This window comes from Equus quagga, chromosome 6 (genome assembly GCF_021613505.1).
Source record: "Equus quagga isolate Etosha38 chromosome 6, UCLA_HA_Equagga_1.0, whole genome shotgun sequence".
NCBI lineage: Eukaryota > Metazoa > Chordata > Mammalia > Perissodactyla > Equidae > Equus > Equus quagga.
The window spans coordinates 48,908,790-48,934,653 of record NC_060272.1 but is presented as its reverse complement, the minus strand read 5'-3'; the positions used below and the strand labels follow the sequence as shown (position 1 = coordinate 48,934,653).

General features: G+C 35.1%; 1 protein-coding gene across 2 annotated transcripts in view; it reads left to right on the top strand.

The window, feature by feature from the left end:
• PCDH17 (protocadherin 17) overlaps nt 1-23,758 on the top strand; it is a 95,661-nt gene extending 71,903 nt beyond the window's left edge. For both annotated transcript variants that reach the window (XM_046665101.1, XM_046665100.1), the window contains one exon: nt 19,022-23,758. In XM_046665101.1, the coding sequence (XP_046521057.1) occupies nt 19,022-19,704 (683 nt within the window). In that variant the 3' untranslated portion in view covers nt 19,705-23,758. The remainder of the gene's footprint in view (nt 1-19,021) is intronic.
• The last annotated feature ends 2,106 nt before the right edge of the window (nt 23,759-25,864 follow it).

Sequence of the window (25,864 nt, the reverse complement as noted above, 5' to 3'; positions counted from 1 at the left end):
TTAGAAATCTTAGAAAATAAAGCACAGAGAACTATTCATTTTCAGGCATTTTAAGAAAATATTCTATTTCAAAGTATGTGGTAAGATGTGGAACAATCTTACACACGCATATGCACACACACACATTTTTCCTGGCTGATTACACTTCAGTCTTATACTCAGCGGCATCAGTGTTACTGGCATATGTACTTATCTCTTATGCCAAATTTAGTTTATTTATGAACCATCCTATAGAAGACAACATTTTAATTTAGTTATATCAATCAATCTTGTTTTACTTTTCTAGACTCTACTTTTTAATTGGCCCCGCTGTCATTCTCAACAGCCATTTTTTTGTATTCTGGGTATCTATATTTTTAAAGTCTTTCTTGACAGTCTGTATTAGTTTCCTAGGGCTACTGTAACAAGATAGAACTCACCGGGGGGCTTAAAACAGAAGAAATTTGTTGTCTCACAGTTCTGGAGACTAGAAGTCCAAAATGAAGGTATCAGCAGGGCCCTGCTCTCTCACAGCTCTAGGAAAGAATCCTTCCTCACCTCTTCCTAGCTTCTGGAGGTTGCCAGCAATCCCAGACACATCACTCTCATCTCTGCTCCAAGGTCACATGGTGTTCTCTTGAATGACTCTCCCTGTGTCTCTTGTTTCTCTTCTTATAAGGACACCAGTCATGGGATTAGGACCCATCCTAATATTAACTTAACTGGCTTCATCCTAAATAATTAAATCTGCAGACTCTATTTCTGTTGTCATATTCTGATTTTCTGGCTGAACAAATTTTGGGGGGACACTATTCAACTTAGTCTACCCTCTGGCCCCCTCTAAATTCACAGTTGTCCCATTTATAAAATCCATTCATCCCCTCCCAACATCATCCAAATGTCTTAACCTTTTCCAACATGAACTCTAAGTTCCAAATCTCATCTAAATACTAACTCAGAAAGTCCCAAATCTCAGCATCAGCACCAGGTGTGGGTGAGACTCTGGGTATGGTCCATCCAGGGGCACCATTCCTTTCCTTTCACAGGCCTATCAAACTAGAAAATAAATTACCTGCTTCCAAAATACAATGGTGGAAAAGGCATAGGATGGACATTTCATTCTGAAAGGGAGAAAATGGAAGGAACGAAGAGATTACTAGTCTAAAGGAAGTTGGCAATGCAGCAGGGCAAATTCCACTAAGTTTCAAGGCCTGAAAATAATCCTCTGTGTCTTAATGCTCTGCCTTTAAGTCCTTTTGACCCTCTGGGGAAGTCTCCCATTCTTCTGGGTCCCTGTATCTGTGACTGTACCCTTGGAGTCATTTTCCCTTCATTTGTCCCCTTTCTTGTCTCTTTCAGTCCAAGTTGACAGTGGTTCTGCTGGTGTAAAATTCTCAGAAACTTTGTCTTCTGTGGCTGCTGAGGGGATCCGTACCATTAGACAAGACTGTCCTCCACAGATCCATCCTCAATAACCACTTCTCCAATCCTGACTTGTCTTGAGATGATTGATTGGATCCATAAGTCACATGGCTAATCTCTACAGCAAATGACTGTCCAGCCACACTCTTATCTGTGTTTCCAGAGCATACTAACTGGATAGGCAGAAAACTTTCCAAATCAAGCTAGTTCTTTTTTGCTTAAAAGTTCATTCGTTAATTAATCTCTTTCCTCTCACCTTTTACTATAACTGGCAAAGAGAAACCAGGCCACACCTACCACACTTTGCTTGGAACTCTCTTCAGCTAAATATCCAAGTTTATTGCTTAAAAGTTCTACTTTCCACACAACACTTTGGCCAAGTTTTCTGCCACTTTATAATAATGATGCTTTCCAGTGTCCAGTAACATTTCCATCTGAGGCCTCATGAGAAACACCTTTACCATTTACTTCTACCCACCTTCTATTCATGATGATATAACCATATATGTATCCTCTAAGAGGATAGAAGCTTTCTCTACAGCTCTACTCACTTCTTTCTGAACCCTCATCAGAACCACCTTTCATGTTCATATTTCTTCCAGTAGTCTCCTCATGGCAATCTAGGCTTTTTTTAATCAAGTGTCTCAAAACTCTTCCAGTTTCTACTCATTACCCAATTCCAACGTCACTTCCACATTTTTAAGTATTTGTTACAGCAGCACATTACTTCCTGGTTCCAAAATCAGTATTGGCTTCCTAGGGCTGCCATAACAGAATGCCATAAACTAAGTGGCTTAAAAATAACAGAAATTTATTCTCTTGCAGTTCTAGAGGCTAGAAGTCCAAAACCAAGGTATGGGCAGGGCCATGCTCTCTGATGGCTCTAGGGGAAGATTCCTTCTTGCTTCTGGCTAGCTTCTGGTAATTCCCAGCAATCCTAGACACAACACTCCAATCTCTCATTCCATCTTCACATGGCGTTCTTTCTGTGCGACTGTCTGTGTCTCAGTTTTCTCTTCCTATAAGGGCATCAGAATTTGGATTAGGGCCCACTCTAATCCAGTATGACCTCATCTTAAGTAATTACATTTGCAAGGACCCTATTTCCAAATAAGGTCCTATTTTGATGTTCCGGGTGGACATGAATATTGAGGGGACAGTATCCAACCTAGTGCATGGCGTATATCTGTTCTTTCTTGGATGAGATATATTTTTCTGAATAAAGGAGTTCTATACCTGGTGTGACTCTGATTACATTATTTAAAAAAATATATGACATATTTTCAATATGTCTAAAATATGTCACGTACTGTTTACTGAGTTTGGATTATTATCAAGTGAATGTAAAGTGCCTTTTATGTGTAAAATGGTCAGTGAATAAAAAAAAGTACGATATCTGGTGGCACTGAAAATTTAAGAAAATTATGTCAAATGCAAAAAAGGCAAATGAATCTGTTAACAAAATAAGAACAAATGAAGGTTGTAGACTATAAACTTTTCTTCATATGTCTTTGGCAAGCAGTAGATTGTCTCTTCAGAATTTTAAATTGAACATAATAACAAGATGACTTACAGATTAATTATTTTCCTTCCCCTAAACAAATATTCTGTATATTCTGTATTCCCTTTACTGTGTTAAATATCACAATAGGCATCATTTAAACATGTGCATGAGGCAGACTTATTTTCAGGTGTTTCCATCTGTTGTAGGAATGTACTTTAAGAATAGGAAAGAAACATACACAAATTAAACACGAAGCCAGGGGAAAAAAGAAAAAAAATGAAAGAAACATCTGGAGGGCAACAGTGCGGAAAAAAATGTTTGAGCTGCCTGTTATTAACTACTCAACCTGTTTTACATTGGAATCCTGCATAATTACATTCCAGGGGAGGGGCAAACAACAGATGTTGAATAAAGATGGAAAATAAGAAAATGAGACTATTTAAAAAATAAAGCTACTTTTGCTCACTGACAGGTATATTTTTCGCACGACTTTCAGACAATCGATTTCTTATATTCACTGTACATTTCAATAACATTAATACAAACAAAATCCTCCCTTTTGTGTAGTCTAAGAAATTGATCAATTATACACATCCATAGTATCCCTAAATTAGTAGTTCATAAAAAGGAAAACAAAAACAAAAAGGACAGCATTTTCTTAATTTCATATTACATAAATGTTTCACATCAGATGAAAAAAAGAGTAGAAATTGTTACAGAAATATATATATGTATTTTTCTCATTACTAAAGTCAATGCGCTTTTAAAAATTGAAGGTTTCTAGATGACTGAGTAAAGAGCTAAATTACAACTATTGTGCTATTTCAAGTTCCAGACAATACACATTGCGTAACTAACGTTAAGATGCAGTAAAAATTTTTGTTAAAACCTTGCCCTCTAGGGATATTAAAAAATAGACAGTTTGCAAGTTTAATCTTGGTGGCCTGCTTATTCACATCTTCTACCTACTCACTATTGCAGAAAAGTATCTATTTTATTTAGGTTAAGTAAATCCACCGTCATCACGAGAGTATTTTTCCCATTGACCCAGGCATTTATATAGTAACTTTGCTCTGTTCTATCTCAGCTAAACTGAAGTACTCCAAAAAATAATTTTCTTCCAATAAGACTAAGTCTTATGTATCTGGGGAAATACCAATGACCGTATCTTCTAGGGACTTGTCAATCCAAGTAATTTTAGGCTTAACTTTGAAATCAATAGAGAAGGATTCTTGATTCAATTGGCCCTTTTTACCCACTTGCTTTTTCTATTTGTTAACTAAAAATATTTTATTTTTCAAGCATTCCCGACTTTGCTTTCCTTTGCTATCCTCACCCTACACACCATCACAAGTAGACTTCAGGCTGTTGATCAGCTTCCTCCAGGTGAGCAATTTCTTCATCTGCTAGCTTTCTTCTCTGTGATCCGAATTTTACTTGTTAGATGATGGCACTCATAAGACTATACACACATAAATGTTATATATTATATATACATATACATACATACATCTATATGTGCGGAACTTGTAGGCTTTATTTATTTAAAGGAAAATAGCATAGTAAATAAGTAACTTATCCTATTATATCTGCATTGGTACTATTAGCATTTCAGGAAAAGTTGTGTAGTGTTAAGGGCTGAAAAGAGAATCTAAATATTTATTTATAGCGGAATTTTTCATATTTATTATTCTTAGGTAAGTTTAAGTGGTCCAAATCTGAACTATTTAATATAAAAAAATCTAGCACTTACACTAATTTCACTTTGGAGATAATATAGAAAATGTGAAGGAAGAAACTGATGGAATAAAAGTGGGCTGGTACAGAAAAAGGGACTGATTCTTTTCCTTGGATGTTAGTTATGGGTGCAGTGTAAGCTGCTTCAATGTTACAGCCTGAAGAACTGTTTCCCCTGAGAAACCAGATCCCCAAATTCTTCTTTCTTTTTGAACAGGCAATTACACTCCATATTAGATAAGTGTTATTTTGTGGAAATATATTAAAGGTTTCTTTACACATTACTTTGTGCAATCTTTACATATCTCCCTAATATAGATTCTTGAAGGCAGAGCAGAGCCAAATTCATATAAATTACAACAGCTAGTGAAGCTCAATGTTAAAATCCCCTGAACTTGATAAGTTTTGTCCGCATATTTTAATCTCTATGTATGCTCTAAGTATGTGACTCAGATAATCTGGGAAAACACATTAAAATTGGAAATAACGGAACAGATTATGTGAAAAGCAGGAAGGAGAATCTGTCCCAGGTGAAATTTTAGCTCATTACATTATGTTTTTCTACGTTCGGATTACATATAGTCCAAGTCTTTGAGTCATTTGAATGCTTTTGAGAGATTTGATTGGTTTCTGAGTAGTTTAATCTCTGGTTTCTGAGTAGTCTAATCTCTACATAAGGGAAATAAACCAGGGGAGAAAATTATTGTATCAGGTTGTTGCTGTGCTTGAAAAATATACATGTGTGTTATAGCAATCTAACAGTCACTGTTATATTTATTTGTATTGCTTTATTCATGCTAGAGAAAGAGAAGAGCTTGCATTATTTTCTGTATGGAAATGAATGGAAATTGTAAAAGCAGAAAATGCAAGCAAAGGCCTTAAATAAATGACATTAGAGTTAGGAAAGTTAGACTCTTCCCTCATTTTAGTGGGTGAAATAGGAAGTTTGACAGCACGCCTGCGGGCATACACACACACACACACAATCTATCTAAAATATTCCTGTTTACCCTTAAATACTTGTGATTTCACAATCGTTATAGTATAAAGAATTGAGAATGAGAGTTTTGTTTTTCAATTCTGTAAAAGTTAAATTCAAGGATCACATTTATACCAGTAAAGCATTTTAGCTTTCAGAATGTAAATTTCTATACACTATTTTATGTGTTCTTAAAAATCTCTCTTGGTCTGCCATCCATTTTCCGCTCATGTGCACGCGCACGCTAGCTGGTGGGTGCACATGTGTGTGCTTTTACACACCTGTGCTTGACCATGGCCGTCTACCAAGCTGAAACACAGAGCTGTGATTGAGCACCGGGAAAACCAGAAGCTGTCTTTAGGTGGATCAGGCCTTTATTGTTACATTTACTAAATGGTTCTAGAAGATTTTCGCCCTTAGGCAAGCCTCCTTCCATTCATTTCTATCTGGTATAGGAATGTGATTTTTTATCATGTGTACAAAGGGTGCATATGTAAGGATATGCACGCCTGCTTTTTAATTGTACTTTTTGGTTGATAGTTTTATCTGACAGGTTTGATGTTATCATTTCAAAACTTATATTTTCTTCACTTAAAGTATCAAGATGGTGAAGCTTGTGAATATTTTCCATTGATGTATATGCTACAATAAAACTCTTGAATTTAGAACTCAGTTATTGGGGCTTACTAAATATAATCTTTTTCTATTTTTGTACATATATATTTCTTTGACTATTATACTAGAATTATTATATGTAATATAATAACTTTATTTGTATGTTATAAAAAAGTAACTGTATCTTTTTCTTTTTGTTTAAACCACTATCTCCCAAATATATGATTCATAAAGATACAACACTTATCTTTCTGGGTAATATGTAAATCAATGAGTTATATATGTTAGACTGTATACTTTTTAAATAAATGCCTAATCTCACAACACATCATTTATATCTGGTATTTTAGGCAAAATTATGTGCAAATACATATGTTTTTAATAATAAAGCAACCATATCCAATAGATAAGACAGTTCTCTTTCCCAAGTACTTCTAACTTAATAATTTTTCCATTTTGCAATAATGTTTACCACAAGGACAATATTTACAGTAATAACTAGCTGGATAATTTTCTCTTGTGGTCATGTATGTTTTTATCAATTCAATGAATAAACATTAAAGTAAACATTTTATTTGAAATTTGTCAAATTAAATAGTTAATTTCCATTCCATTTCTGGGTGGAACATGTATTTTAAAACTGGATAATTTTAAAGACTTTTTTTTTTCCTTTTTCTCCCCAAAGCTCCCCGGTACATAGTTGTATATTCTTTGTGGGTCCTTCTAGTTGTGGCATGTGGGACGCTGCCTCAACGTGGTTTGATGAGCAGTGCCATGTCCGCGCCCAGGATTCAAACCAACGAAACACTGGGCTGCCTGCAGCGGAGCGTGCAAACTTAACCACTCGGCCACGGGGCCAGCCCCAAAACTGAATAATTTTAGATCAAGGAAAAAAACTTGTCTGAATCTAAAAAATTAGATGTTATCTAAAAATTTAAGGTTAAAGAGACACTTTCTCAAATTCAAGTTGTTCTCTCCTTTGAGAAGACTCTTTGTGATCCCAAATATGTGCCCAGTAGCAGGTTCCACATTCTGTAATTGACTTAAGTAATCACAACATTCTAAAGGAATTTTAGGATTCAGTTATGCTACTATTTTCTGAAAGATTACAAAGAGATTTGCTGTAAAAGAAAGTGTACAAATTTGACTAGTTGTTAGAATTTAAGTTTATTTTTTCTTTAATGATAGAATTGCCTAAAGAATTTATTGGAAACAGATTATGGAGGACTTTGAACACCAAAGTGAGTAGTTCAGATTATAACCTTTTTCAGTAATAACCCTGTAAATTGTCAAGCAGTTCCTCAAAAATAGCTTAGCCAGTACAAAGGATTGCTTCCTTCTAAGATCGAGCAGACATGTTTTTAAAGGGAAAAACTCAAATATAGCACGCTTGAATTAAAAAAAGACTGTCTCAGTGAATTCTCCCTGTGATGTCAATATGAATTTCTTTTTAGATTAGATTTAGATTACAAGTCTGAAAATAAGACAAATTCTCATATATTTATATTTATTTTTCTGTTATTATTACTCATGGGGAATATGTTTCACTTTTATCATCTGTTCCTTGCTCCAGGTATAGCTGGTTATCAATTAAATCACAGAAAGTACTCTCCAAGATAAGAAAGTATTTAAAACACTACTGTAGACACCTTTTGATGTATATAAGGCATTATGTATGGAAAGATTTTCATAGCCTTTAAAACCACATTTTTATCTTTGCTCTGATTCAAGGATAGCCTTCTCCAATAGCATTTTGGCCTTCAATTTGACTACAAACCAGAGTGATTCAGAGGGCCTCATCCCCTATCTTTCTGTATGTGAGTTTACTGACCTCTTTTCCCAATTTATTCATTGCTTCAGTGTGTTTTAATGATTACAAAATATTAAAGCTGTTACTAGAAAAATGGCTTGCCATTGCCAGTAAAATCCATTATAAGAAACACTTCTGTACATTTACTCTAGAACATGGATATTGAGTGTATTGATTTTGCTTAAATTTTCGTTCTTGCGATGACCCAATCATACAAGATAAAAAACATCAGCTTCCAATAAACTTACAGTTCACTAAATGGTAGAAGAGCAGAATGGTTTTAGAGAAGTAATTCCAAGAACAGATTTTCTTTAAAAAGTCAATTATCTTTCCTTTCCTACTCTTTATATATTTTTAAATTATCTATAATAGTAGACTAATAGTAGCAATAATAGTGATGGTATTAGCAGCTGGGTGATAGGAGATGTTGCTTTAGTAAGATCAAGGCCAAAATGTTTTGGTTCAAAGGGCCTGTATTTTGTTCTAAAGTTACCTTCGGGATACCGTCAATTTTAATGGTTCTCTCAGAGACTTCATTTCACAGGAAACAATTTTGGTGAAAATATATATTTATTGTAATTCATGTGTGTGCATGCATGCACATTGAGGATATTTAGTTTCAGTTAATTTTTTAATTTTTATAATATAAATAATTTTTGTAGAAATCCTTTATGGAGAAGGATAGTTTCAAATATATTCCCCACTGCTTTAAATCTTAAAAGAAAACATCTTTTGTATTACTTTTTTCTTTAAAAACATCATATTTTTAAAAATACTGATCTAAGCAAGGCACCCATCTGTTCTTTTGGAACCGTGTCCATCTAATTTCAGGTAACTTAATTGAAACTTTAGCTCTATCTCTAGAGTAGAGTTCTATGAATTTAATGAATAGCTTTTGGAGACTAAAATGTCATTAAAAACATAAAAATATTAAAATCTTTCATAAAAATCTAGCTTCTGGGACTCCCAAATCCTATTGACAGGCATGATTACTAAATAATAAGCAGGAGAGGATTAGTTGCATCTGAATTAACTGTTTTCTGAGAATGCTAAAAATGACACCCTATTCTGTTTGCTTGTCTCTAGCAATTGAACACAAACAAGTGCTAGAAACAAGATGAACAGCAGGATTTAAACTAGTAAATAGATATATATCCCAGTAGAAATCAGATAGCAGGCAGGAGAGGAAAACACTAATAAGACTATCTTGCTTGCTTCTTACAAGGAGTTTGGCTTAATAGGCATGTTTTCTTTGACCTTTCTTACAGGATTACCACTTTGCTAGGAGGATGACTTCAATTTTCTATGTATTCATCCATGTCATCAAAAAATGGTGTTATTATCAGAGATGAGGTTAGCTTACAAAGGTAATAAAAGCATGAGGAAAACATCCTCTCTAAAGATGAAGAAGAGTAGCATATTTATAGTCTTGGGTCTGAAATTCACAGTATTATTTAAGTTGTTAGAATTTTAAATTTGTCCTTGTAAACCAAACAGCTTTTACTAACTATTGCATGCCACAGCATAGGTTTCTCACTGCATATAAATCAGGTTCCTTTAGAAGCTGTATTAACCCTTTGAAGACTCTAAAATTACAAGGGCTTATTAGTTAATTCACATTTTGATGATAGCTGTTAAAGTGTAAGACACAGAGGGAACCAACTTAACACAAAAGTGAAACTGGCACATTTGAATGCCATAGAATCAAAAGAGGACAAAAGGAGAAACCTGGGAGAGAAGAAAGAGACTTGTAGATGCTGAGATGTAGGTTTTCAGGATACTCACTGTTTTCCATAATTTAAAATTATAAAGAGGTGATTATTTAAATATAAGCTATAATTTCAGTAACAGAGTCACTGGTTTAAAAAATTCCCTAGGGGAATATATTCTGACCTCCATGTTTCAGTGGATGTCTGTCAGACAGGATTTATTTATCTTATTTAAAATCGTACCCTCAATAATAAATAGAGAACTTTGGATTTTTATATAAACGTGATATTTAACAGACAGATCTGACGTTACTTTAAAGTCTGTGTATCTCATAGCAAAAGAGAACTATTAGGAATAACTTTGTTTAGGTCCTGCGATCATTCTGAAAACTGACATTAAAGCCTGAAAAAGGAATGGTTTTGGTTTGAGTAATTTGTGAGGCACAGTCGCTCCTATTATAGATTGCCAATAACATTTGATACCTTTTAAATTTAATCTTTCTTTACGTCAATGACAGCATTCTGTTCAAATTCAGAAGTGTGAGTATTGTGTTCTGTGTACTGAAGGAACAGAACATGAAAGAATACACCATGGTATCGATGTCTTGATCCTCAAAGAATATAAGGATCTCAATGAGGCAAACAGTTAAAAGACAATAAGAATTAGCCAGCAAGGCTAGGATATATAATTCAATGGGAAAATGGTGGTATTATCTTGATCCAAAATAGAAATGCTTGTTTGGGAGAAAATTTTCAGGAATTTTCTTTCATTATTTATTCTTGAATATCCAGAATCAAATTTGAAAGGTTTCTGAGATTCCACATTTACCTTATCTGTGGCCATTCTCCTTGTCTTGTGGGAGTATTTATTACCTCTCTCCTAGATATCTATAAAGATCTTCTTTCTTCCAAACTTTCTCTTTTCTGATCTTCTAAAGAAATCCTTTAATCTTTCAAGTATGTGATCATATGAAGTCTTATGATTGGTTATTAATAATAACAAATTAGAGAAAGAGGGAAGAGAGATAAAGTAGATGTAGCAAGAAATATTTTTCTAATGCAGAGTTGTAAAATGCAGGGTTTACACAGTTCATATGAAATACCAGTTGAATCATCATACATTTCTCTAGGTTTGGAGTGAGATGAGATGCAAACAGAGTACCATTGCTTTGGGGTCTGAATGACTATGCCATTGAATCATGCCAAAGCCTATTGTGCTCTGATGGAGATAGCCTGGTTAGAGCCAAAATTCTAGATATCTGTTTCCACAAATGATGCTGACTTGAATAGTACTTGCCCTGTGCCCCCATGTTCATACATGTCATCCAATACTTTTGCAATAAAGCACCTAAATATTTCAAGAATCTTCTGAGACATACAATAAACTGCTCAAATACCTATATTAGTGCTCTATTGCCTGCTACATTAAATTTGGTCTTTTATTAGGAGCTTTTCCATTCATTCTCTTTTAAAACCTAGCCAATTTCCTCTACATAATTATTTTACTTTTTGGCATTGCAACATACATCCTTTGACTTTTAAAGCTGGGCTCTTACTACTCTGTGAAATGAACGCTCCTGTGTGGTGATTGTTTCATTTTTTAATCTCTTCACCAGGATCTCCTTCTCCTTGCTCTCCAGTATCTGTTGAAACCCTGATCAACCTTTGAATTGCACATTAAGCACCACCCTTGTACAGAGCCCTTCACAGTATTACAGTCTACACTTTTCGCTCTGTATCTGTTGCTTGACATTCATATGACATGATTCAAAATGTAATTGATTAACATCATTTCCCCTATGATGATTTCAAATCTAGTGTCTAGTTTCCAATCAAGGTGTAAAGTCCTTGGTGAGGAGATGTAGTCTTCCAGACTGGAGAATTTTAGAGGCAGATAGACATAGGTTGATTTACCACAAACCTTTACTTGACATAACACATGTTCTACAACATTTTATTCCAGATTCCTTTGCTGGAAAACTTCCAATGCCTAGGCACGAAGTTGATGTTTAACTCATTCTTACCTTATGAATGATTGAGTATAAATCCTTTAAACTAACTGCTAAACTACACACATCTATGCATCTAATGCACCCACTGAATTTGAGCTGTCTTTACTCTGGTGGGACATTTGAGTTGTATTTTTTTTCTTGAAAGGTTCTGTTAGAGTTTTTTTCTCACACTCACACAAAAAATACAAACCCTGTTCCATTAGTATATTATCAAGCTACAGAGCCGGCTCTCCTCAGGGTACCTGTTAAGAAAGAGATGGTCCTATTTATCTGTGCCTTCACTTCCAAGCATCTGCTGCTGCCCCAGGGGATGACTGTGCCTACAGTACAGAATTGGGGCAGGGAGTCAGCTAAATTTTGAATGTTCATCTCAGAGCAGTGTGCCATGGGACACAGTTATATCTGTGCCATAGATTCCTAATGCATGGTTTAGATTTTCATTTTTTTATGCTCCTGGTACTTCCATATCAAATTTCTTCATATCCTTTTGCTTCCATTCTTTAACATGAGTTTCCATTTAATTTAAGTTTTCTTCATGCCAGAGCATTACGTTCTTTAACATGAATTTCCATTTAAGTTTTCTTCATTTCAGAGCATTCTCTACGTGTTTCTAACATATATGCCAGAAAGTTCACTCTGGTAGACATGCTAGTATGTCCAAAGGGTCACAACCACTTAAAACCATCACTGAAGGTGTGCAGGTGCACTGAATGGTAAGTGCAGATGCTCCAAGCACTCTAGATACCCAGCTGCAATTGGATTCAGTTGAAAACGATACAGGCCAGTGGTTTCTGGTGTCTGAATGCAGCCGTGGCAATACACGCAGAAGCATTGTGCGATGCAGGTGCACAGTACAAGACCGGTACTTCAAAGCTGTCACGGTTTGACTATTTGACAATATTGTAATAACTTCCCTTCAAACTATGCCCTCTGCCTATCAAAAGCAGATAGGATGGCATTTCACAATGGAGGTAAAATCTGGAAACCAGATTGGCAGTGCATCCACTTAAAAATACACACATTTCTGTCATAGTAGTTTTATTATGTGAACTACGTTTCTAAATTCTGATTCTTATGCCAATTATTAGGAAATAATTTAAGTTCCTGGAGTTCTATACTTAGTGTTTTATCATTATATCACTATGTGAATGGGCATCCTCCTGAAATGAGCAAATGAGCATATGGTAACCAGATACATGATCCCCCTTACACTGAAAAATAAAAGAAGCAAAAACACATTTCACATCTGTGTATGTGTATATCAGTTACTTGACTAGTAAACTAACATAGATCCCTGTGCACAGTTAAGAAACATGGGAAATACAATGCAGTAGATGAAAGATCATTTAGCTAAAATAAAGTGATTAGTTCTCCGATGCCACATTTTTCTTTGCTTTTCCCTGCTTAAGAGATGCACCAAGCTTATTAAAAATTTTGCTAAAATTAAGCCTGGCAATTATGTGAACACTAGCAGAAAAAAAAAGCATGTGGTAAAATTCTAATAATTGTAATTGTAAAAGAATGTTCCTTCCTTTTTTATTCTGACACAAGGAAAAAAGTTTTGAGATAACTTTCCAACACTGTCTCCAGAAATAATAATGAAAGTGAAATTTTTCTCTCTCTCATAGTCAGATAGAGTGAAATCAGAAAATTTATTTTTAACTATTATGGTAGTAAATGGGACATAGAAATCATAAATGGAAATAATTTGAATGAATATAAGGTGCCATTTACATGGAATGACTCCCCCTATCATAACAAGTGTAAGGCGTTTATAGGATGGTAAAGGGAAGTGAATGAATAATAATCAATATCACCCCAAAAAAGAAAGAACCATTTATGTTAGAAAAGTGTCACTTCACAGGATGTTGCAAATTATGTCAATTTACTGAAAGAAAAATTTTGTTAGAGGTTTGTTAGACTGGGTTCTGATGAGATTTCCATTTTAGTATTGATATTTTTCTGTGATATTTTAGAATATATTTGGATAAGTTATTTATTGTGCTGATAGAGAAGTATGTACGCACGTGTGAAATAGTGTGTGTGTGCTGAAGAAAGAAAAAGACAGTAAAAGCAAGTTGTGGTTACACCATTAAAACCTTTCAGTAGAAAACTGGTAAACATGAACTGCCAGTCTAAGGTCTTGGTTGTCATTGTTTGCTGGTAGATAATCTGTGATGGGTGCCTAGTTTAAATTCTGTAGAGTTATTCTGCAGAACACTTGTGCCAGCCATAAATAGAGATGGGTGTCTGCTCTCTCCTTTTCCAGACAACTAATTAGGTGTTATGAAAGCTTATGTTAGTGAAAGAAGGTAAATTAGAAATAAAAAAGAAAAATGAGAACAAATAAAAAGTGGACTTCCATTTATAGAGTTGTCTACTTGGAAACAACTCTAATTTTAAGATGCTGTTAGAAACAGTAGCAACCACGGCACCAATAGAAGAGTGCTATTCCTGTTTAAAGCTGTTTACAAGCAGAAATAAAACCATTTTGTTGACAGTCATAACGCAGAGAAAACTCCTAGATATCCTTCCCCCATGGCCACAGCACTTCAGAACCTCCCAGTGATGCCCTGACTTAGAGATTTTGGTTTTCAAATTTCTAAGACACAGACATTTATTTCTTCATTATAAAAAATTAAATCAGATGTGTATCTGAAACTCTTATTCTAGAAACTATATGCATGTTTTCAGATGTACAAATATGTGGGTTCTGGAGGCAGCAGGCAAATTTGAAACTAAGGCGAGGAAATCCTTTCATGTTTTCTAATATTTCCCTAAGTGGTAACAAATTAGTTGCCAAGTATCTTTCTTTGGATGGCATGGTGTAGTGCTTTGAAGATGGGCAAATAAGCTTGACTGCTTCCTTTGTGATATTTCCTGCTTGAGAATGAGACAGATTAGAATACAGAGGTTGATTTACTCTGAAGTAAGAAATTTTATGGCCTGTTTCCTCAACATGATTCCTCTACAGTGAGCACCACTGAGTCATAACACGCGAGGAGTTTTTTCTCTGACCTTTCTCAAAACAACTATGTTCAACAGAGGCCCCCTTAATTTTTGTTAATCCTTGCTGGTTTACATAGTGTTTTGGCTTCAAATTTTAATCTTACACATAGTAATTGTTGGCACCTTTTACCCATCATTGAAATGACTTGGCACTCCTAAGGATATATAGTAACATTACATTAAAATCACTTTGTAAACATTAAGTTAAGGTAATCTTTGTGGAAGATGGCTAAAATTCAATAGTTTAAGGGCAGATAACTTGATATTTTAACTAAATATTTTTTCCTCACCTGGATGTAACTTCCACAGTGACAGCTCCTTTGAAGGTATATTTTGGCACAAAACGATTACTTGCTTAATATTTCTAAGATTAAGTTATTAAACTGCTTAGTCTAGGTTAAAAAAAGGGAGAGGGAGCTTTCAGATATGTCAGCCAATATGAATATGCAGGTTTCAGAAATCTTTATGTCTAAATCAATGTGAATTATATAAAGTTCTAAAATCGGAGGTAGTCAATTTGTTGATCCAAGCATAGATTTCACACTCACAGTAGTAGGGCAAAGGGAAAGATTGAAATGTTGTTTGTTGGAGATTGTAAATAAAAAGATTTATCCATATACATGTACATTATATATAAAAATATGTTTATATGTATTTATATGTATTTATGTTATCCCAAATATTATGAATCTAGAACTTTCCTGTGTATTTTATTGATTCACTTTATTTCTCTTATGACAGTTACTAATATTTAGTTTTCAGGAATGCATTGGATAAGCATTTAAGTTCTTAAATTTCATTTCAACTACACTTGGAGAAAGCTCAATTTTGTCACTCACACATATACAAATAAAGATCTATACACGTGTGTGTATGGTTTGTGGTGCAGCTGAACTGCAAGTACGATCATCATTTGAATGACTTTATATCTTTTGCAAAAATTATCACATAAATTAAGATGCAAAATTTAACTGATGAAGATGACTGTGTTTAGATCCCTCCCTTTGGGAGCTTGTATAATAGATATGACTATAGGAGGATAGAAAATGATTCTTAATACTAAACAAGTATTTAAATTTATCTGATTGTCACCTGATCCTTCAGGGAATCATGCATTTAAAAATTAAACACTATGAGCTTTCCCTATAGGCTGAACTGCCCTGAATTCCAGCTGCTGGACTTTAGAATTGTTTTCTCTTTGCAACATAAACATGCTTATCTCTCAGTTTCTCTCATTTTCACACCATTTGGATTATACCATCTTTCTTGGCAAAGGGTGCATTCTGTGAAAGGATAATCATATTATATTGAGGCAAGGATGAAAATGATGGTAAATAAATTCTTTGTTATCCCAGATTGGTCCAGAAGAAAAAAAATGAATGTTGGATCAATTATTTTTGCTTTGATTTCTTCTGTGCAGGGTTTCTGAATTTGGTTTCGGATACAAATGTGTAATCTATGCAAATAGTGGCTGTTTATATAATTTGCTACTTTTTAATTTCTATAGCTTACACTTTAACATATCTTTTCAGGGATCCGTTTTCCCTGAGGTACAGAAAGAAGTTTGATTTATCTACCTCTATATCTCTAGGGCTTGAGAAAATACTCCACACTATTATTCTTTATTATAGACCCTTATTTTATTGAGGGGATTTAAAAACGTATATACTAGGAGGTACACACGGCAGAAAGCCTGCCAATACAATTCCCCTTTTCTTAAAACCCTCTCCTCTCCCTCCTCGCTTCCTGATTACCTCTCTCCCTTCACTTAGCTTTCCTTCTTCCTTCTTTTTTCTTCGTTTTTTTCATTTTGTCTATTTTTTTTTTGTCCACCTAGTCATTCATTATATCCTACCTATATCTCTTTCATGTGCCTACTGATTTATCTATTTATTTATGTTACTTCAGAAATAATTCCACTCTCCCATAAATCCTTATTTGACCCTTGGCAGCTATAGGTCACTTTATGCTCAGTTTGTGCTTCTAGTACAAAAGTGTCATTCGATTTTCTTCGCTGTGTGTGAACTGCTGCCGTCAAAATTACAGTCTAATCGCTAGGTGAACAGCTTATAATGTATCATAATCAATACTCAAAATTTGCTCCCTAGGATGTGACATAAAGAAGTCAAGTAAAAAGCTGCAGATTTTCAGCCTTGAAGTGCAAACAATCATTTTATGTTGATGGTTTCAAATTCGAGGTCGATTTACACATTCATACATCTGCATTATTCTCTCTCTTTCACTCGCTTCTTCAATTCAGATTGAATTTATTCAATGCTAGTCTATCCAAATTGCTGAAATGGAAGGCCAGTCAATATTGGAATATAAAACTGTGTTGCTGTATTTCAAACTGAGTGTATGGGTTGTAAAGGAATTTTTTAAAAATCACAAGCCTATAAGATAAAAAAGTTATTACCAAGTGAAATAGATAGTAAGGTTTTCTACTGTCTTTTTGAAAGATAAAATTGATTGAATAAAATGATACATATTATCTTTTTCTAACACTTACTGACACAGATACAGAGGTAATATTTATGATTCCCATTCAGAATAGGCAAAGAAGAGAGATACCTGATATTAAACTTTTCTGATATCCTTTTGGTTTTTTAATCTCTGCTGTACTTTAAATCCGTACAGGAAGACTTCTTCGAAAATTTTATATGCCTAGCTTTGAGAGCACATTTCAGCATTCTTGCCTGCATTACATGATAAACTTAACATATTTCATTCACTCATAGGTAAATAAATTTTTAAAAACATGACAAAATTAAAATAGAGGCAAATTACCTAAATATTTTTTTAACATTTCACAAGTGTGACTGATACACGCCACAGTCTTTTTATTCTGTCAAGACGTCACTTTGATTCCTTTCTAAAACCTTTTAGTCTCGTACGAAATTATTTTATCCTAAAATCTTTTGAGACAAAATAGATTGTTGTTTATTTTTTCCTTTTGGATAAGGAATTATTTATATGTTTTATATATAAATTCAGACTTTATATATGATTTTAAAAAGTAACAGTATAAATTTATCACTACTGTTAAATTTACTGCTTTCTATTTTAAATATCTTTCACATGGACTTTTTTCCTTGCACAGGACACTATGAATTTGTAGAGATCCTCTTGCATCAATTAAAAGGCAATCCCAAGTGTTCCTAAATGTACAGGGAATTCTATTCCCATCACATAGATGTAAATTGTAAATATCCTCTGCTGAAAAAAAAAAGAGTCTCTGATTTAAAAAGGATCGTTACACATAAGGGGAACAACCATTTGTAGATGAAGGGACAACTGGGAAGATGTAGTTCAAAGCTATAGTTTAAAATATTAGGGTCATGGAAGTATGCAGCTGTTGTCACAATGAAGGAATTTTCTTTCATATTTTCCTGTTCAGCATCTTTGAAATAGGGATCATTAAAAAATGCTTTATTTAGATTCTCTATATGCCTATTGACAAAGAAGAGAAGCAAAAATTCTCACAGAAAGCATTATCTTTAAAAATAGGAATCCATGATTTGTCATTCATTCTCAACTGTATCTGTTGACTAAATCCATTTTCACCTACTTACACCAAAAACAAAAAGCTGAAGTGAAGAAAACTGATTACATGATCCATACGCATATCTAATAAAATAGGAATGTGCACTTTTTGACAAGCTTATTCATAACACATTCTGATAGAAAATTCCATTTGCTACTCTCCATAGGAAAAGCAGGCTTTTAAAGGAAACCTTTTATTTTATGACTATCACCAAAATAACAATTACAAGCAAAATAGGGCTAAAACATGAAAAAAAAAAAAAGGCAGCTTAGGACTTGTTATGGAAGTTTGCAATCCAGTTTTGCCCTGTTATTTGATTTGAAAAATTAATCCTGATAATCCTTTTTGAAATTCACCGTTTCCAGGATGAGTTATACGGAACAAAGACAAACTGATATCCCCAGGAGATTAGCTTACAGTGATGTTCTATTCTACTGAGAATGATTCTCCAATGGCCACTTTTTACTTTTTCCCAGGCTATGGGAATTTGTTAATATCTAGAGGATAGACTTAAATAAAACCATTGTCTCAAACAGCAGGTTTATGCAACCGTCCTGAAATGTTTTAATTATTGTTTTCTTTTCCTTTTTAATTAAGAGACCAGAGGTCAAGTAAGCCCACTGAGAGCTGATTGCAGCCTTGGTAGAAATTTAAAGGCAACTCTAATGATTGGATTTGCTGTTTTCTCTTTTGTTTTGCAGAACCAGAAGAGTGCGTTAATTGCACAGATGAATGCCGAGTGCTTGGTCATTCTGACAGGTGTTGGATGCCACAGTTCCCTGCAGCCAATCAAGCTGAAAATGCAGATTACCGCACAAATCTCTTTGTACCCACAGTTGAAGCTAATGTCGAGACTGAGACTTATGAAACTGTGAATCCCACTGGGAAAAAGACTTTTTGTACATTTGGAAAAGACAAGCGAGAGCACACTATTCTCATTGCCAATGTTAAACCTTATTTAAAAGCCAAACGTGCCCTGAGCCCTCTCCTCCAAGAGGTCCCCTCAGCATCAAGCAGCCCAACCAAGGCGTGCATTGAGCCTTGCACCTCAACAAAAGGCTCTCTGGATGGTTGCGAGGCAAAAGCTGGAGCCCTGGCTGAAGCAAGTAGCCAGTACTTGCCCAATGACAGTCAGTATCTGTCGCCTAGTAAGCAACCAAGAGACCCTTCCTTCATGGCTTCGGATCAGATGGCAAGGGTCTTCGCAGATGTGCATTCTAGAGCCAGCCGGGATTCCAGTGAGATGGGTGCTGTTCTTGAGCAGCTTGACCACCCCAACAGGGATCTGGGCAGAGAGTCGGTGGATGCAGAGGAAGTCGTGAGAGAAATTGATAAGCTTTTGCAGGACTGCCGGGGAAACGACCCTGTGGCTGTGAGAAAGTGAAAAACAAAAACAAAAAAAAAGGCATTGGCATTTTCTTGTCTCTTCTGTTGATTTAAAAATGATCCCTCCTGGTGACAACCCATTTTACAGGGAGGAAGAAAGACCAATGCTGCTTTAAGGCTTTTAGTGAACATCTGAAGTGCCCACAAGTATGTTCTTTTCACTGCTGTTTCTTTTTCAGAGATAACAATGGTTTTGTTTTGACCAACCTTATATTAGAACAGAAATAACAATGCTCAAAGAGAACAGAAAAAGAGAGAAGAAAAAAGGGAGAAGAAACAGGAGGCAAGAATGAGGAGGCGAGTTACCTTTTGACAATCTGTTAGGAAGGTATGCGGTGTGAGAATTGAAGTATTTCTGATCACTTTAAGACTGTCCTCCGTGATTTATGCTGACTTAACTGTTTACCTATAAACCCCATACAAAGCAGGGTCATAATTTGTGATCTGTGGTGGATTTCTAGCAGTCATCATAGGCTTCTACTGAAAGTCCCAAAAAGACCTTGCAGTAGTCCAAGCTACACCAAACATTAACACATATTTGTGGTAAACATTTCTGTATAAAGTTACCTGCCACACATATAAACACAAAGAACATTCCATATCATTAGTCGAAAAAAATCTTAAAAACTTGGTCATTTGTAAGACACCTCATGTCGTATAAAAGTTAAGTGTAAAAAGATATAGTCCATTTTGTCCTGCACACACATAGACTAATTCACTTCATGAAAGGAGAAGAAAATTTAAAGGTTTAAAATGTCTCTTTAAGCATTTTAGTGTCCAACAAACATATAAATAATGATGGCTATGTTTTAAATCTGACCCAGGAAAGTTCTGAAAAATAGTTGCCATTGAGTGATAATATTCAGAGAAAATTAACATGATTAATATGTTTTATTCATTGGTGGACACTAAAATAGCTCAGGAAAGTGAAAATGTCTTAGACATACACAAATCACATGACCATTTAAATGTGCAAGTGTAAGAAGATTCAACGTGTTTACATCAAATGACATATTTTTATTGATTTATTGCAGATTCAGTGCATATGAGCCAAATTGTTGAGTGTATAAGAGCTATATTGTGTATTTTATTAAATTAATATATAGTTGTGTTGCAAAAATATTTGGGCTTATATTGTAAATGGCAAGTGTTGCCTCAGTAGCTGTCGAACTCTATGAGTTTTGTTTTTTCCTGCTTCCTTTTCCCCATGGAGTGTGGGAAGCAGTGCCTCAGAGCAGAGTCTCTTGTTTAATGTATAGTCTACCAAGTACTACAGTACATAATCTGTTCAAAATGTGTTTGAGTGAGCTGATGGAGCTAACTGAAAGGTCAAAAAATTACATCCGTCAGTCAGGGTTATGTGCAAGTCCTTGTAGAAGCTTTTATTAAAGTCATGCTAAATCACAAGAATTACATTTGTACCAATACCTGAAACTTTTTCATGTTTTCTCAATAACATACAGCTTCTGCCTAGGTAGATATCATCCTGTTGATTGGTTCTCAAAAGTATCTTCAGTGGTTCAAGATGCGTGTTCCCATTCTATTTCAAAACCATGAAAAATGCTTTAATGCATGTATGGTACCAGCATTGGTTACTTACACTGTGTAGTGTTTTTCAAGAGGTCTGGGTCTTAAAATGTTTTTCCTTTTTCTCAATGCTTTTCTGCTTCTTTTTATTGGTGTCCTTTGAGAACAATACACCTTCTATTCCTTCATTTGGTCGCACCTTTACTTGTGACATTTAGCACATTTCAAACTTTCTTCCATATGAGGCTAGGAAACCTCAAATTTCAAGAGTTGGAAAAAATAAAATTAGCACTTGCAGAAGTAACAGCAGATGGGAAAACGCCTTGATTGACATTTTCCTTCAGAGTTTAAAATTTTTGGCATTTTACAGCTTCATGACAAACAGTTTCCAGCCCATACCTTAGAAAATGTGGTGCTGAGTTAAATAAAGGCTGTTTGTGCACTGGAGTAGAAAAACGCATTATTTGCAAACTGGTGGAGAATTCTGTGCCTTCTTTTCTGGCCACCACGCCAGTGTAGAAACAGCATAAATGTCATAAAATCTGCATATTAAAAACACAAACAAAAGCAAAAACAAATATTGAACTGAATTAAGTTTTGTAATTTTAAACCTCAAAAAATTCAACTGAAAATATTTCCGTCAAATGCCGTCCAGATTTTAGACTGTACCTCGTTGGCAAAACTGCTTCGAAAGGGAAGAGTGGACACCTCCCAGCAGCCTTATTCTCTTGAGAACTGTATTTGGTTCCTAGTAACAGCCTTTCCAAAGCTCTACTCGTGGTTTTTATTATTCGTAAATGTTTAAATTAGAAAAGAAGGGATCTTGTACATGTGAAAGCTAATTGACTCTTATATTTTGGACAATTTATGTAACTGAAATGTGTTGTCTCTGTTATATGATGTTACTTTTTGCCAGGAGACTACAGGTTGATTTAGCTTGTTGGCTGAAATTTGATGGAAAACTGATTTCCATTTAGTCTTACCAAGTGTTGCCTCTCTCTTACTAGACTAGCCACTTAGTAAAAATCTAAGGCAGTATGTAAATGAAATCAATCAAGAGAGTAGGGTTTATTCTTTAAAACATTCTTAACGCTGAGTAACCAGTTGTTCAATTTGTTATATGTGTCTAAAGACATTAAAACACTATAAGATTTTCAGAATTGGTTGTGCCAATGTGTGAGGGATTTACCTTTAGGCTCTCTGTCACCAGTGATTTACTAGTGTTAGCTGTTTAACACATTATCTGTATTTAGTAGAGATTATTTATTTACAAGTTGATGGTAATTCAGCAGTCAGGACTCTAAGCTTTTATTGTTGAGTTGAGGGAATCTCACTTTTATTCGTTTGGCTGGCAACTGCCTTTATCATAGACATCTGGTGCTTGGCTTCCATGGAAGTCTATGAGATGCCAAAATCACCCCTTTGGGGAGCAACTTGCTCTCAAGGGAGATACATGATCAAACAGTGATCTTTCAAGGGGTTTCAGCATAATTCAGAATGTGAAAAAATTGTCTTAATTCACATCCTCCAAATACTAACCCCTCAGAAAAATCCCACACATTCAAAATGAATAGTCTGATAATACTTTGCCTTTTAGGTCCTTAAATAACTGAAGTCAAGCACAGGAAAAGAATTTATAGAAATTTTCTTAAGAAAGTCAAAGCTCTAAAAATTGTTTACTGATGAAATAAAAAGAAGTCAGTAACAAAACAGTCTTTTCATTAAATGTAAATGATGTAAGATCTTTTCATCAAAGTTAAAAGTAGTGAGAATCAGTGTTAGTTATACCTATGCCAAAGTAAACATTTCCAAGACATATCATGCAATTTCAAAGAACGCTTTCACATTATTTCTTAACCTCACATACTTCTCCTTATTGCAGGCAATATACAAAGATTGGCTCACTGCTCCATAAATTAATTGAATTCCTGGTTGGGAAATTGACTTGTTTTGTTTTCCTAAATTAGCTGAGATCTTGTAAAACATGACTTCCCTTTAAAGGATCTAGGCACTGCTCAATTTAAAAAATGACACCATAAAAAAATAGTCAATAGTGCAGTATGTAGTAATAGAGCAATATGCTTCATTAGAACCAGGTTAAAAGCTGTTTGTTGCCTAATGGAGTAGAAGTTGCTGAGGTCAACAAGTAGACTGAGGTCTGGCATAATATATGCCCGCTCGTTATTGTCTAATTATATTCTTTTGACAACAGACAGCATTTATCAGAGCATTAATTCAAATGAGAGTTTTGGCTATCAAGATGTGTTGATTCGAAACATAATTGAAAGAGACCTGATTAAAGTCTGACTTTCCTGGCCCCAGTGTTTTTCCGGTTTGCTGTTCCCATTTATCAGCCCCATCGCTCCATAAGGTTCTTAGCTGCACCAAGTGATTGGTGAACAAGGACAACAACAACAAAAGCAGCATACATTGTATGGATTTATCTCAACGCTATTGTTTAATGGCTGTGTTTAATGTGACCTATCTGGAAAATGAGGACTCCGAATAAAAAGCTATTACTAATAGTGGTGTTGCCTTCCCTTGAATTCATTAACAGACAAGTAATGTGTTACACACTACGTACAGGGACCCTGATCATAATTATTTTAGAAAGCAACTGTGGCATCACAACAATTTTTGCTAGTTATTTGTTTGCCTGTAAAGTAAGATTTTTAAAAAATGTATTTAAGAATTATCTTTAATAATTTATCTTTTGGATAGATTACATAAGTGGGCTAGTCAAATAATCACCATGGAATCATAACCTAATGATACTTGTGGCTTTTAATATTTGCAATTGGCTTGAAGACAATTTGGTACAAGATCCTAAAGGACTGAAGAAAAGTCATTTTTATAAGCCCCTTCATAATCTTACATGACTGATGAAAACGCATATTTATAAATGGCATTTTAAAGTAAATGCATGTTTATCATGGCATCTTAAAATAATGAGCCTCTCTTTCCGCTCATTCAACAAACATCTACTGAATTCCCACTGTGTGTTTGCCCTGGGCTACTATGCCCCAGGAGTAAGCAGTAAACAAGAAATGGTACCTGGGTCACAGTCTGGTGGGAGAAACAAATAGGTAAGTTCTGATACACATTCCTCTTTATAAACTGGATTTGGTTGTTTGCATTTTTCCTCAGTTACTCCACACATCCCACATTTCTGCCATCTCACCCTCAGTGAGTGGCATCTCCTAAATTACAAACCAACATGATATTCTACCCATTTAAGTTTCTTTTTTTGACTTTACTGTTCTTCTGACAGAATAACATATATCAAGAAGAGTGCTTTGTTTTCTCATAGTTAAGAAGATCTTTATGGGCGAGACCTATTGGGATAGGCTAAATAGCTTGTCTATTCATTCTTTCACTCATTGATTTGTAAACTTGTCTGTTTCTTTTTCACTGAGCACCACTTAAGTGTCAGGTGCTGTACAAGGATCTTAAGGTACAAAAAACTAAGCCAAGTACATTTTGCCTTTAAGGTACTTACAATTTGCACCTAGGTGATGTTTGCTAACATAGGAAATGGCTTTATGTTGCCTTGACACTATTACCTTTTCATAATGAAAATAATTTCACTTTTAAGAATAGGAAAAGCCAGCCTGGTGCCGGCCCTTTGGCCAAGTAGTTAAGTTCGCATGCTCTGCTGCGGCGGCCCAGGGTTTTGCTGGTTCGGATCCTGGGCGTGGACACGGCACCGCTCGTCAGGCCACATTGAGGCAGTGTCCCACATGCCACAGCTGGAAGGACCCACAACTAAAGTATACAACTATGTACTGGGGGAGTTTGGGGAGAAAAAGCAGAAACAACAAAAAAATAGATTGGCAACAGTTGTTAGCTCAGGTACCAATCTAAAGGAAAAAAAAAAAATAGGAAAAACCATATGCCTACCATGCCATTCACTGCTGTCAAGTGTGAGAGTAGACCAACCTGTTAATTGACTCACCTGAACCATCTGACCAGGGTTGAGGGAGCACTGAGTCATTCAAAAGAAGAGCTTTACCTAGCCATGCTGCAATTAGGAGGAAATCGTGATGAGAGACATATTACAGGCTTACCCCATGTCAACGAACTATTAAAGACCCTCAAATTATGTTTTTTTAAAGAAGCTATGCCCATAAGATACAATTATTTGACGATCGTAGGGAACATTCTTTGTAGGATATGAAGATAACAAATTCTTAAAGGTCACTATTGCATCAATATGGCACATAGAGATAGATCAGCAAGTCAATGGACCATCTTCAAACTCTATAAAGTGCCTTTGGAGATGGTTGCGCATGGTTACCAAGGAAATACATCATCTTCTGTTCATTTTAGACACTACTAATGCTGGACAACCCATTGTACATTAAGGATTAATTCTTAGTATTTTTAAAAGAGAATGTGGCTTCTTTTACCATTTCCCCCTTTTAACATATCAGAAAAAATTATCAAAAGATAACTTAGTTTTTTCAAACTATTTTAGATCAGAAATGATGCGGGGTCAGTGAGCTGAGGAGTTGAAAGAAAGATTTCTTGGACTCTCAAGATCTGGCAGTAGTGCTCTTTTATTTAGAGAATAGTGTGGAATAGCATGGGGACAGGACCTATGGGCAGTCAGAGCTGCTGCGTGGGGACAG